Source organism: Pleurodeles waltl, chromosome 10 (genome assembly GCF_031143425.1).
Source record: "Pleurodeles waltl isolate 20211129_DDA chromosome 10, aPleWal1.hap1.20221129, whole genome shotgun sequence".
Lineage (NCBI taxonomy): Eukaryota > Metazoa > Chordata > Amphibia > Caudata > Salamandridae > Pleurodeles > Pleurodeles waltl.
In genome coordinates, this window is record NC_090449.1 from 578,471,213 (window position 1) to 578,485,385 (window position 14,173).

Sequence of the window (14,173 nt, forward strand, 5' to 3'; positions counted from 1 at the left end):
GTATGTTGAGACTATGGATGTGAAGGATTGTTATGTGTGTACACAGATACCGACATCAGTAAAGGAAGGGGTAACTTATCACCACATGCCTCTTACATATGGGATTACATGTAGTATAGTAATGTCTAGGTTTTATGGTCAAACTAACATACAGTATTTTTACTCGAATTATGATGTTACCTTTGCTTATGTTCCTATAATAGCGCAGCTTAGCCAGATTGCTAAAGATTGGGATGCTAAAATAATGAGGGAATTTTTCGAGCCAATGCAACCTTTTGAAACGGCTCATGCTCATAGGGAGAACCTTACTTGCTCAGTCTCTGCTGTAGAAATAAGCTTTTTAGATCGCACAGATGATAGAAGGGCACAAATGAAGGCGAAATTAGAAAAAGAGCTACATAAGAGGACTTCAGTAGATAATTATGATTTTGCTGCTATAAAGACACAAGGGAAAATAGCTTTAGATGCTTGGCATGTAGGGAAATTTTGTATATATCGAGGTGAATCTTATTATGACAATATTTTTGTAGGAGCGAGTGAGTGTAAACATACGTTTATTTTTAAGGCCAAATGGACATTCATGATGAACGGACTTGACCCTGTCATTCCAGGTGTATATTACATTTGTGGGCATAATGCCTATTATCGTCTTCCAAAGGGATGGTGGGGGAGATGTTATTTGGGTATAGTGTTCCCAAAGGTTTATCAACTGGATGACGTATCGATGATTCAAAAGACATCTGGATCCCATCGTATCCAGAAAAGAGAGACCGCAGCTGCTGTGGTAGGTGATATATTTGGAGCCATGATTCCTTCATTGGGAGTCGTGTTGAATTCCATCAAGATACGAAAGTTGTCTACTATAGTAGATAACATGTTGACAAAGTTTTCAGGTGCTATAATCCTGATAGATGCTGAACTTGCAGCGGAAAGAGCTATGACTCTTCAAAATAGGCTTGCTTTAGACATTCTTTTAGCAAAGGATGGAGGCGTTTGCAAAATGATTGGTGCACGTCACTGTTGTACCTATATACCGGATAATAGTGTGAAGATTAAAACTATGCTTGCTAATCTAACAAAGGAAAGTGCAGATTTGAAGGAATTGAAAGAACCAGGAGTGTGGGAGAAGGTTGGAAAGGGACTTGCTTCAGTGGGACATTGGATTGGGGGAATTTGGAATGGAATATTATTGAAAATAATAGAAGGAATATTAATAGTAATAATTTGTGTATTTGGAATTTGGGGAATAAAAAGGGGAATAATAATGATTGTGGAAAGAATTAAAAGAAGAAAAGAAGAGAAAATTATGAAAAGAATGGCAGAAGAATACAAAGCGCAAACTAGGGGAACTAAAAGGAAAATGGAACTGACAGAATTTTAATGGAATAAAATTTGTGGGCGTGGTTTGGTGTGATGACAAGTAGTCATCAGAGGAGGGATTGATGAAGCAGAAAATGAAGGTTTTGATTTATTAACGCTTAAACGTAGTGCTGAAATAATCATGTGTGACATTAACCGAACTAATAAAGATTGTACGGGGACAAAATGTGCCCTCAGAGTAGTTTGCCATCATTTATACGCGTGCTTTATATAACGTGGTGAATTAGAATTGCACTAATCCGACATAATCATAAACGTGTGCTACGATTTGCTTGTTTGAAATGTCTAGCTTAGCATTACTTTAGCGGAGGCTTTGGCCTAGTTGCCCGGTCTCACGGTTTAGATGCTCGTATTTTTCCACTGTGCTAATAAACGTGTATTTTTGCTTGAAGCTGTACTTTTCCACAGAAACTGTTCACATGCTTATCTTAAAGTTAGTGCCAGCCTGGCATATTTTCCCTTTAATTCAAGGTCGACTTGCAGGTGCGGACAATGGAGGCTCTGAAAGTAAGCTAATTGGGAGACAATGTTGCAACTTGCGTACCCATCTCCAAGGATAATGTATGCTTAAGTAAAAGCTTGAGAACTGTCGCTTTTGATTGGTCAATTTGAAGCTAACCTATGAACCCTCCAATGGAGACCCTACAGGACTTGAACTGTTGTCTATAAAAACCCAGGTGCACGAGAAGAAGGGAGCTATTATCGGCCATTACCCGGACACTACGCCATTTTGACTTCGTAGCTATTATGGCCCACCTTGCTGCAATGCCATTTTGAGAGACTTTGATTCTTTCTCTAATCGAGAGAAAGAGACTTTAAATGATTCTTGCCCTAGAGACTGTAACTTCAATTTGATCCCTTTGCATGAAATAGTAGTTTTACCTTGCCGCCGTGAGGCAATTGCCCCGTTCACCCCTGCCCCTTTGTCCTGTCCCATGCCGATCGAGAAACGGTACCCATGCTGACTGAAGAACGGTACCTGTGAGACGAAGACTTCCTTGTATGCTGATCGTAATTGGTAAATATGAAAGGAAATTGTAAAATTGCATTGTGTTTCTTTTAGGTAACCAACTGCTGATTTTGATAAAGGCCCTAGCTAGGAGTTTTTCTAAATTAATGTTGCTAAATTGTTTTTGCATGAAGTCCCACATGCCGATGCTAATTTGAGGTTAGACGAGGATTCCATATGTCGCACGATGCAATTTGAGATCTTGTTATGCTGACTAAATGTATGCCATTAGTTCATTACAGATTATCGTATTAGTGATTTGCATTGCCATTATCGAATGCCTTGTGATTCAAATGCTTCATAGATTACACTTGTTTCGACGTTATGGACAGCTATTAATGTTCATATATGTTTATCATTTGGTGTTGAGACACATTTATATTGTGCTAGCTTTGTTAATATAGGGAAATAAATTCACTAACTTTGCAATAAACTGGTGTGGTTATTCCTGACTGAAAGGTCAGGGTTCGCCGAAATGTATTCTGGATTAATTGTAAAGTGTTATGTCGTTCAAGGTGTTGCTTATGTTCGTTATTGATTATTGATTTTGATGAGATTGATCGATTAAGAGTACAAAGAGTTCCCACTAAGTCAAAAGATTCATCGGCCTAAAGAGCGTCCAAACGCAGGTAAATTATTACTACGGACCGCTCTATCAATGTTTAGTGTATTGCGTATAGTTTATGTTTAGTACGTCTGTTGGTGTGCCTGTGTGTGTGTGTGTGTGCATGCTTAGTGGTAAATCAATGTAATATTCTCTTCCTACCGGAACTAGAGTCCCCAATATCTTCCTTTTGGTTCCACCCTGAAAGGAAAAAGAAAAAAAGAAAGTATTAGAGAACGAAATGAAGAACAGGGTCATCGTAGAATGCTTAAGTCTGTACAGTTAAATTGCATTTACTTATGGTAGATTTAATTGGAAATGCCTCTTGGAAAGAAATACCTTGCAATAATATTCCTTGACCTTTCCAGTTTAAGCCTGTCGTCCTCATTATGAGAGACCCGTAATTTCAGATGGGACCCATAACCCTGTTTCCAACCCCATAAAGCGTTATGAGGTGTGAAACGTTACTTTGGTTCTCTCAAATCTCTCCTAGTGATTTTAGCAAAGATATTGGCTACTGATCTTCTGGAGAACTGAGCCCCCTGGTATTGTTAACTCGGAGGGTTGAGTGGTACTGGAAATACCTCAGATTTCTCGAGGAAATGCTAAATCCGTAGAAGAAAACTATAGAGGTCTTTCCTCCACCAGGTGGACCATATGGGTGACGACATTTCTTCTACGGATTCTCATCAGAATTTAACATTAACTCCGGAAATTAGAGGAATTTCAGTGACTAACTGAACTGTCTATCAAACTCTAAATCAGAATTCCGACTTTGAATACATTTTAACAAACATTTACAACTAATAAGTAAAAGATCATGAAACACTGCATCATTCAAATCATTAATACTGATTCTGCTAACAGTGATTCCGCACGTTTAGGAATCGAAATTAGATTTTACAATCGTGTCTTAGTGAATTGATTTTTATTCTTTCAATGGTCAATTTCATTTTAGTGGAATTATTGGTTTATAATAAACTGATCTTTGAAAAGGCATCCCTTTTCATAGTGAGTTCTGTTTTTTGCGATCTTATTCATTATTTTCTTTAGAGCCATTTGTATTGGTAAATCCAACCAAACCACAATTTGCTGCAAAGTAAATTTTGGGCAGCAATTCGCCCAAACTATTTTTGGGTGAATTAAAAAACACTCACACTTACATAGCGCTATTACAGAATTAACTTTGAAGTCAAAAGAGTTCCATGTTTTGTTTATTTATTGGGGGACACAGATAATAAATACTGCACAGCAGCATCATTTGTTAGGTAAGAATTTAAATGATTGTTTTCTTTTTTTATCACACCATCTGAGTCATTATTGCTAGTATTATGAACATACAGTGCTTTTCAGGCATGCCCAGCAGGCTCTTGGGCAGCAAATTACAGAGTCAGTGATAGAGGCGTGGTTGTTATAGTTGGGGAGACTTTAGTACAACATAAGCACTTTTCCAGATTGCTAATAACTGGTCTATTTTGTCTGATCCTCACATGTCTATTTCTAAAGAACATCTACATGACTTAAAATGGTCTTGGGTAGTGTCATGCCCATTGGTTGCAAGCTTTCGAAAACTTGCCTTTTCCACTGAATAGCCTACTCAGATGTTTCCTCAAACGTGCACTGAAAGCCTCTTGACAGCATGACACTAAGGCCCAAATTTATACTTTTTGGTGCAAAACTGCGGGAACACAGTTTTGCACCAAAATGTATAGCATCGGCTTGCGTCATTTTACAATGCCAGCCAGCCCCGTATTAATAGAATGGCGCAAGCTGGTGCTAAACTTGGGCTAGCATCTTGAAAAAAAGACGCTAGCCGGGTGGGGGTGGCGGTTGGGAAGGAGAGGGTTGTGCTGGCACAGGGGAGAAGGGTCCTCTGGGCATGGCCATTGCACCCTGTGCCATGCAGGGCGCCCCTAGTTAGTGCCCGATGCCAAAAAAAATATTTAAAAAATATTGACTTGGACTTACATGGAATGGGAATCTCCCCCCCCCCCCCCCCCCCCCCCCCCCCCCCACCCTCTGGTGTCCCTCTGGTGTGGGTGGGGGTGTTCCTGGGGCTTGGGGATGGCACCTGTGGACCCATTCCATGGTGTTTAACCATGGAAATGGGACCACAGGTCCCCTAATGCCTGGTCTGACCCAGGCATTAAATAATGGTGCTAAGCAAGCTTAGCACCATTGTTTAATGCCTCCTCCCACCCATGCATCATTTTAGCATGGGGAGATAAATATGGGGCTATGGGGATAGCACCATTTGTGGGAGGTGAACGGCTACCTTGCATCTCATTGACGCAAGGTAGATTCACTCATCCAAAAAATGGTGCAAAGTCCTATATTTTGAAATTAGACATGTCTAACGTCAAAATATAAATATGGCGTTATGTTTGCACTGAATTTCAGTAAAAAAAAGATGCAAATTCAGCACAAAAGGAGTATAAATATGGGCCCAAATGTAACATGAATGTAGGGGTTAGCACATCTTTTCCGGTTTGTCTATTTCTGAAAGAGGTTTTTAAAATAGTCACATTAGAACTGTTAAGGACAGAGAAAATATAATGATCATGAGCCGGTTCAAGTGAAATTTTATTTAAACTCCAATCTGACTGACTGAGATATTGTTCTTCCAATAGCCATTTTGCTTAGTGTGAACTTATCCTTCAAGTTCACTGACATCACCGAGAAGGATATTTTGCTGGCACCGTAAAGGGGCAGCTTGAACACAGCCCACCTCCAGAGAAAACCAGGACACATCCCAGATAGGTGAAAAATGACTTTTCCTCCCACAGGATGGGTCAGAACTGTGATTCAAGGTTCATGCACTTGCTTCTCCGCTTTGTGAACCAGTTGTGATTGGTAAAACATGAATCACTTCTCCTGTTCTAAGTTAAATGCATGAGTCAAGTGGAAAAAGTGGATCACACCCCATCTCAATGGGGTTTTAAGCAGAATGATTTATTTCTCCAAAAAACAGAAAAAGTAAGGTGCATTGTTCTCAAGCCAGTTTGCAAACCTTTACCTAGTTCATGATCTTGCCTTCCTAGTCCACAAACCAATATTCATTTGTGTGACCAAAATTCAGCTTTGGTGGTGGTCACATAGAAGAGGCAAGAAACAAACAAATAGAGGGTGCAAAGGAATTGGGTGAAGGAGTGAGGCTGAAAGCCATGCCCTGAACACGAAGTCAACTGGACTTAGAAAAAGCTGCTCTCTAAGGGCTCTTGGGCTAGGAAGACTGAACAAGGAGTGTGGCTGAGAAAAATGCCCTGCACATAGACACTGCTGGGCCCAGCCAAAGTCTGGCTACTTTGAGCTCTCAGGTTGGGGGAACTAGAGCACTTGCAGATGGCTCGAGAAAAGATGAAGGAGCAACAAGACCATGGCAGATCACACAGCCTTCAAAACCGCTGTCACCAAACACCACCACCTCATCAGAACAACAAAAAAGGCAGCCATACAGGAACACATCAATGCCAACGTACACAACAGCAAGGAACTTTTCGTCGTAGTGAAAGAATTCGCAAAACCTAACACAAAGACAGCAGACATTCCCTCTTCTCAAAACCTCTGCAACAATCTTGCCACCTTCTTCCACTGCATGATCAAGGCGATCTACGACAGCTTTGCAACCCAAGACCTACCCACTCCACCCTCAACCAACGCACCCAATGACTCCAGACTCCAGCAGATCTTATCCAACTGGACCACCGTCATTTAGCATCCACTCCAGAGCCCCCTCCAATCCCTGTCCTTACCACATCTTTAACAGAGCTGGCACCGCCATCGCACCCGAACTCTGTTGCACCATCAACTGCTCCTTTGAGTCTGCCACCTTCCCGTAAGACTGGAAGCACTCAGAGATCAACCCCCTGCTGAAGAATCCCTCTGCCAATCCGCAGACATCAAGAACTACAGATCCATCTTGCTGCTCCCTTTCCCAGCCAAAGTAACCGAGAAAGATATCAACCCCAAACTCTGAGTTTATTGAAATGAACCACATCTTGGACCTCTCCCAATCAGGCTTCAGAAACAATCACAGCACTGAGACCCTCTCCTCGCTGCTACAGACGACATCTGCACCCTCCTTGACCGAGGCAAAACTGCTGCCCTAATCCTCCTGGACCTCCCAGCCTCCTTCAACACCGTCTCCCACCACACTTTCTGCGCAAGACTCCACGATGCCGACATTCGCAAAAATGCTCTAAAATGGATCCGCTCCTTTCTAACCGGCCGAACACAAAGAGTTAGACTTCCACTGTTCAACCCAGAACCCACAGGGATCAGCTGCGGAGTGCCTCAGGGATACTTCCTGAGCCCCACCCTCTTCAACTTCTACATGGCCCCACTTGCAGCCACTGTCAAAAGCCACGGACTCAACATCGTCTCCTATGCCAATGACACCGAGCTGATTCTCTCCCACACAGACGAGCCCACAGCCACCAAGAGCAACTTGCACAACAGAATGAAGGCAGTCGCCAGCTGGATGAACGACAGCTGCCTCAAGCTTAACTCAGACAAGACCAAAGTCATCATCGTGGGGTCCAACCCCACCTCCTTGGACGACGCCTGGTGGCGCGCAGCACTTGGAACCCCTGTCACACTCACGAACCACACACAAAACCTATGCATCATCCTGGACACCTCGCTCTCAATGAACAACCAAATCAACACCATTTCATCCTCCTGCTTTTAAACGCGCCTCCTGCTTCAAAAGATCTTCAAGTGGATCCCCACCAAAACCAGAAAAATGGTCACCTATGTGCTCGTCAGCAGCAGACTTGACTACAGCAACGCATCACCCAGAAAGTCCGAAAGAAACTATAAAACATCCAGAATGCCTCCGCCAGACTCATCCTGAATATTCCAAGCCTCAGCCACACTGGCCATCTGAGAAACCTTCCCTGGCTACCTATCAACAAAGGAATTACCTTCAAGCTCCTCATGGATGACTAAAAAGCACTCCACAATGCCAGCCCTGTATATCTCAACCACTGCCTCTCCTCCTACACTCCCACCAGACATCTCCGCTTCACCCAACTAGGCCTGGCTACCATCCCACGGATCCGCAAGACCAAGGCTGGAGGAAGATCCTTCTCCTATCTCACTGCAAAGACTTGGAACTCCCTGCCTCTGCACCTCAGGAAATCACCATCACTGCCACAATTCTGGAAGGACCATAAGACCTGGCTCTTCAACTAATCCACAGATAAACCCCCACCCGATCAGCTCCTTGAGACCTTCACAGGTGAGTAGTGTTGCCATACAAAAACACTGATTTATTGATTGATTTATGTGTTGATTGCATAAATATCATAATTGAGGATCATACCTTAGACAGTGAGGAAAAGCTGTAGCCTGTGCTGAGCTAAGTGGCCTCTGAGGCAGGGGGACTAGACCCTGAGTGTAGGCAAATGGCATGACCTACTTGAAGGATACTGAGCATTGCCAAAGAGTAGATCATGTGTCTTTGTGGGGTAGTTGTTATTGCTGAAGGGTATTATGTGCAATGAGACCTTCCTTGTCACTGTAATTGGCCATGCCGAGTAGGCTCTTGGGCCTAGGAGCAAGATGTCAGTGAAATCCACATCCCTTGCCTAAAGACTAATGGGTGCTGTCGAATCCAAAGCCTGGTGGGCTTTAAGATTGGGGAGACTCAGATGTACGTTTTGCTTGTATTTAGGGTCTACTGGCCATGGCCAATGGCCATATTCATCAGGATCTCGGGTAGCAAAGGGAAAACAGGAACAGTTTATGAATGCTGTCCTCTGGGCATGGCTGGAGGGGATAGGCAGCATGAACTTGGAGAGATGCAGTGCGTGGATATTTCTGACAGTTGTTAAAGTATATGATTCTAAAAGCCCTTTTCATACACTGTGGCAAAAGACAATGTAGTGATCAGTACTTGATCAGAATTAGAAAAAATGTAAAAATGTCCTTAGAAAAACTTAAGCTGAAGGGACATAATGGTTATCATCCTAAACAACCCCACTTATAATTTGTATTTCAACCATAAATCCCATCTGTGATTTCATGTGTAAGGTCCTATCAAGCTTACCATAACTGTGGAGCTTGTGTTGTTTTAGGTTTTGAATTAGAGCCACAATGCCCTTCCAATTGGAGTTCTTGAGCAAATGTTTGTTTTTAATTGACAATTACCAACACATGAACGCCATCATTTGTTTGGGCCTCCCTGCGGGGGAATGCCTCCCTTGCATACATTATACCTGGCACAGGTATACTGTTACGCAAGGGTTCTCAAACTGGCTTTGCACCAGTTTGTAAATGCGGCACGGGGTGGGGGTCTGTTTTCCACCCCCCGTAACGTAAAAAAAAATGACACTACGGCAGCGCAAGGTGCTAGTTAATGAGCCCCTTCATTTTTAAGAATTTTGATTGACAGAGTGGGGGTTAGAGTGGGGGTTAGAATGAACCTTGAAGCCTCCTGTGAAGTGCTGATGGGGACAAGCAGAGCCTGAGCTTCTCCTGCTGTTCTCTAGTTTTTCAGTCCTAGGTGATCCCTGTATGTCCTTGTCAGCAACAGCTCCTGCTGTGCAGTGTTTCCATTCTTGTTCTCATAAATTTGAGTTTTATATATTAAAAGGATCCCTTCCACAAGGTTAAATGGGGAGCGATGTGAATTATGGGGAGCTGGGTGCTAAATACCCTTCAACCGTTTGCAAAGCCTAGCATGGTCCTCGTTAAGAATAATGATTTTGTGCTTTAGGGTAAACTAACTGCTAAATTATTGCTTTACATATCCCTTCCTTTCCCTCCTATTAAGATTTGGAGACGGAGCATTAGATACTTTTATCAATCCTTTTAAATTGTTATTGTATGCTTTTAAGTATCTGTATGTTGGGAGTCCAGAATGCGCAGATTACTGTCTCCCTAATCTCTTGCTTAATGTTTGGAAAATGAGGGATGCTTGAGCTGCTCCGTTATATCTGCCCAATGCAGGCTTTCTTGGAAGCAAGCCGATGATGGATGCTCTTTATTTTTCTACCTCTGCACCTTCAAATTTGAATGATGATAGCAATCTGGAGTAATCCATCATATCCCACTGGAGTTTTGTCCTGATGATTTGGTATTTTATAGCAAGCCTAACAGACTAAACGGCTATAATCCTCAAACTGCTCATATCATTCCCTGCTATGTAGGCCGAATGGTAAAGTGACAAATTACTGAGAATGGATATTCCTGAGGCAGTACTTGTGATTTAAGTCTAACTCTGTTTCTCAACCATAGTAATATTTCATCATATCAGACTCGGACTCGACCAACTCAACTTCAACAATCACAGAAGCGCTCAGAGGCCCGGACATCACTCCAAGAACAGCAGACGAACTGTGAAATAGATAATGCAATAAAAGCGAGACTGTCAGGAACCGGCCAGGACATTAGGAGTCCAGATTCCTGAAGCGGCTAAAGCTGGAATCGTAACATAAACCACATTGACTCCGAAATGTATCTTTTCATGTTTTAAACTGCGCACCAGTGATTATAGCAGTATAAACGTAATGGGCGGTGGAAGGAGGGAGGGGGGACAGATAAATGAGAGGGCCCTCTCGGGGGTGCTCACACAAACGCATGTGCACATTCACAGACCAGGTCTGAGGAAGGGTGTGTGCTCCGCATAGGTGACACGCCCGACCCGAATGAGTACCCCCCCACGAGTATCCGAATGGATACCGGCCCCACCAAGTAACAAAGTTGGGGTTCTTTTATTTTTATTTTTCCTTTTTTCTTTAAGTTTGAGTGGTAGTATTCAATTAGAGGGATTAGTAAACACGGTGGGTGGGATAGTGGGAGTTAAAGGGGTTAGACGAGGTCAACACCGCCAGCAGGGTACACTAACACGTTCGCCAGCTCTAGTCATAGACCTAATAAAATGCGCAGACAACTGGAAGGAAATGGGACTTAAGAGGGAACAAAAGAATGCGACACCACACAGGGAAATATGGCTCAACAAACTGTAGCAGACGCACAACAATATGAGATAATTACGTGGAATGTAAGGGGAATGTCCACACCGAGCAAGAGAGCGCAAGTGCACGCACGCCTCAAGCGCTTAAAGGCCCACATAGTTATCCTACAAGAAACACATTTAATGGATGATGAATTACAAGAGATTCAGACGAAATGGGGTGGGCAGGTCACAGGCACAACACACTCAGCGTACGCCAGGGGGGTATTGATCTGGATAGCTAGAGGTGTCCCATTTGCCAGAACCTCGCACAAGATTGACACAGGGGGCAGATATGTGATAGTGGAAGGCCACCTAGATGGGAGACAATTAGCCCTCATAGGGATATACGCACCCAACAATGCGCAAGCGAGATTTCTGGAGTCGTTAACCCCGGCGTTGCTGGACAACCCAGCGGCGCCCACAATATGGGGGGGTGACTTTAATTGCCTCCCGGACGCTGAGTTAGACAGATCAGTTCCTCCTAAAACAGCAGTAATATTCAGAAGCATCAAAAGCCCACTACAGAAATGGGCGGATGACATGAGACTACATGACCTTTGGCGACTACAGCACCCCAGACAGAGAGAATACTCTTTCTATTCTGTGCCACACAAGGTGCACACAAGAATAGATATAATCTGGGGCACCACTGATATATGCGCGCTAACGAAGGAGTCAGAATATTTAGCTACGACACTGTCTGACCCCTCCCCGCTCAAAATAACCCTGGGCTGGGGCGGGACCCAACAGGTAATCCCCACATGGATCTGCAGGCAGAAGCGCTCCAGGACCAGGCCTACGCAGAGGAACTAGGCACAGCACTAAAGCAATATTGGGAAGTCAACTCTGACTCCGCAAACACAAGAGCAACGGAATGGGAGGCACATAAGGCGGTAGTAAGAGGGCTCTGCATGGCAACCTCGTGGGGGGTCAGGCGCGCCCTACACTCGGAGATAAGCAAATTGGAAAAGTAGCTGAGAACACTCGAAGTAGCGATAGCCGGTAATACAGCACCATACGCCACACTAAAGGAAGCACGCATAAAATACAAAGAAACGGACTCCCGCCTCCGCAAACACGATCATAAGTATCATTTAATGCGTCAACAATCTGAGGGGGACAGGTCGGGCAGACTGTTGGCTTGGCTCCTAAAGGGAACCCAGCAACAGACCCCAATAGGGACTATAAAACTAGACAATAATGAATGGGTCTCCACGCAAGCAGATATAAACAGGGTGTTCAGGGATTATTACACAAACCTATACACAAAACGTATGGATTACACACCCGGTCAGCTCGTAACTTTCCTGTCTGGCGCTAATTTAAAACAATTATCTCATGAACACGCCGAAGAACTAGAAGCCCCATTGAGTGTAGCGGAACTAGAGGCCGCATTAACACAAATGCCAAGAAACAAGGCACCAGGAATGGATGGCCTCCCAATGGAATACTATGCGAAGTACTCGGCTCTCCTGAAGCCCCATCTATTAAAAGTATTCGAAGAGGCCTGGAGACACAAGGCACTACCCCCCACACAGAGGGAAGCAGTGATAGCGGTCCTCCCCAAGCAGGGACGGGATCCTACAGATGTCAAATCATATAGACCACTATCACTTTTAAACACCGACTGTAAAATACTGGGCAAAATGTTGGCCAACAGACTGGCCCCAGTCATCCACACACTGATACACGAAGATCAAAACGGCTTCATTCCCAAACGTAATACATTTCTAAACACTCGCCGACTTCTGGGAGTGATGGGAAGCACCCCCCCGGACGCATATGACGAAATGGTACTATCATTGGACATAGAAAAGGCTTTCGACACGCTGGGGTGGGATTTCCTATTCGATACCATGCGGGAAATGGGAATAGGCCCAAAATACATACAATGGGTGCAGACATTGTACTCCGGGCCACAAGCAAGAGTCAGAACAGGCGGAACAGTATCTGAAAGCTTCCCGATCGCAAGGGGCACTAGACAGGGATGCCCCTTATCCCCCCTGCTATTTGCTATTGCTATGGAACCCCTGGCTGCTCGCCTAAGATTGAGGGAGGAGGATTGGGGTATACTAAGGATCGGGACGAAACATGTAATATCTCTGTACGCTGACGATGCCTTAATTTACCTCCGGAATGGAAACGAAACAATACCATCAGTAATGACACTCCTCGCTGAGTTCGGCACAGTGTCCGGACTGGTAGTAAACTGGGAAAAATCGTGCGTATTTCCCCTAGTCGCTCGGACACTGTCAAACCGAACAACAACCTTATCCGGGCGCCTGAGACATTTAAATACCTGGGGGTACAAATATACCATAAACAAGATGACCTCAGAGACGGTAACCTGGGGAGAGCACTTGCCTCCATTAAGGGATCACTCCGCTTCTGGGGCAAGCTGCCACTGTCACCAATGGGCAGAGTTGCAATAGCAAATATGCTGATACTTCCCCGCCTGCTATACTATTTCTCTGCGCTGCCACTCTTAGTCCCCAAGAGCTTTTTCCGCGAACTTAACGGTGTACTGCTACAACTCATATGGGCAGGAGGCAGAACGCGCGTCGCCCTCACCACATTACAACGCCCAGTAGCCGAAGGTGGCATGGGCGCCCCAAGCTTCGAGCGCTACTATGCGGCTGCCCAGCTCCAGTGGGTACTGGACTGGATACATAGACCTACAGTTGCAGAGTCAGCAGGAGCGTTGGCCAACCTAAAGGGTACACCATTGGTCGCATGGATGGCAGCCGGAGCCCCGAAGGGAATAGCCGGCAAACCACAATTGCAGGTGGCGCATGCATGCTGGAAGAGATATATTCAGGGTGGACGCCGCGCGCTTCCCTACTCCCCTCTAGTGCAACTGGGGGCCCTCCCGGGCTGGGCTGGTGGAGACAGAAGAAGGTCTTTGACGGTGTGGGCAGAGGCGGGCATCGAGAAGGTCGGCGATTGCTTTGAGGAAGGGAAATTAATGACCTTCGAAGAAATACGCGACCTCACAGCAGTAAGCCCAGGGCAATTTATGACATATCACGCCCTATGCCACACCATAAAGAAGACATGGGGGTCGGGAGAACAGGAACCCACGACCTCCACTGCTGTACACCATATGTTGCAATACGACGGCCAACTGCAAATAGTGTTGAACTTGTACAAAGTACTTAATAAGGAGACGGTACCCGCCCTGGTGAAAGCACTAACTAAGTGGAACGAGGTGCTCCCA

At 44.6% G+C, this 14,173-nt stretch overlaps 1 protein-coding gene across 4 annotated transcripts in view; it reads right to left on the reverse strand.

Annotated features, from left to right (window-relative positions):
* Positions 1–14,173, reverse strand: part of ADCYAP1R1 (ADCYAP receptor type I) — an 813,459-nt gene that overhangs the window by 212,964 nt on the left and 586,322 nt on the right. For all 4 annotated transcript variants that reach the window (XM_069211038.1, XM_069211037.1, XM_069211036.1 and 1 more), the window contains exon 5: positions 3,156–3,194. In XM_069211038.1, coding sequence (XP_069067139.1) covers positions 3,156–3,194 — 39 coding nt within the window. The remainder of the gene's footprint in view (positions 1–3,155; positions 3,195–14,173) is intronic.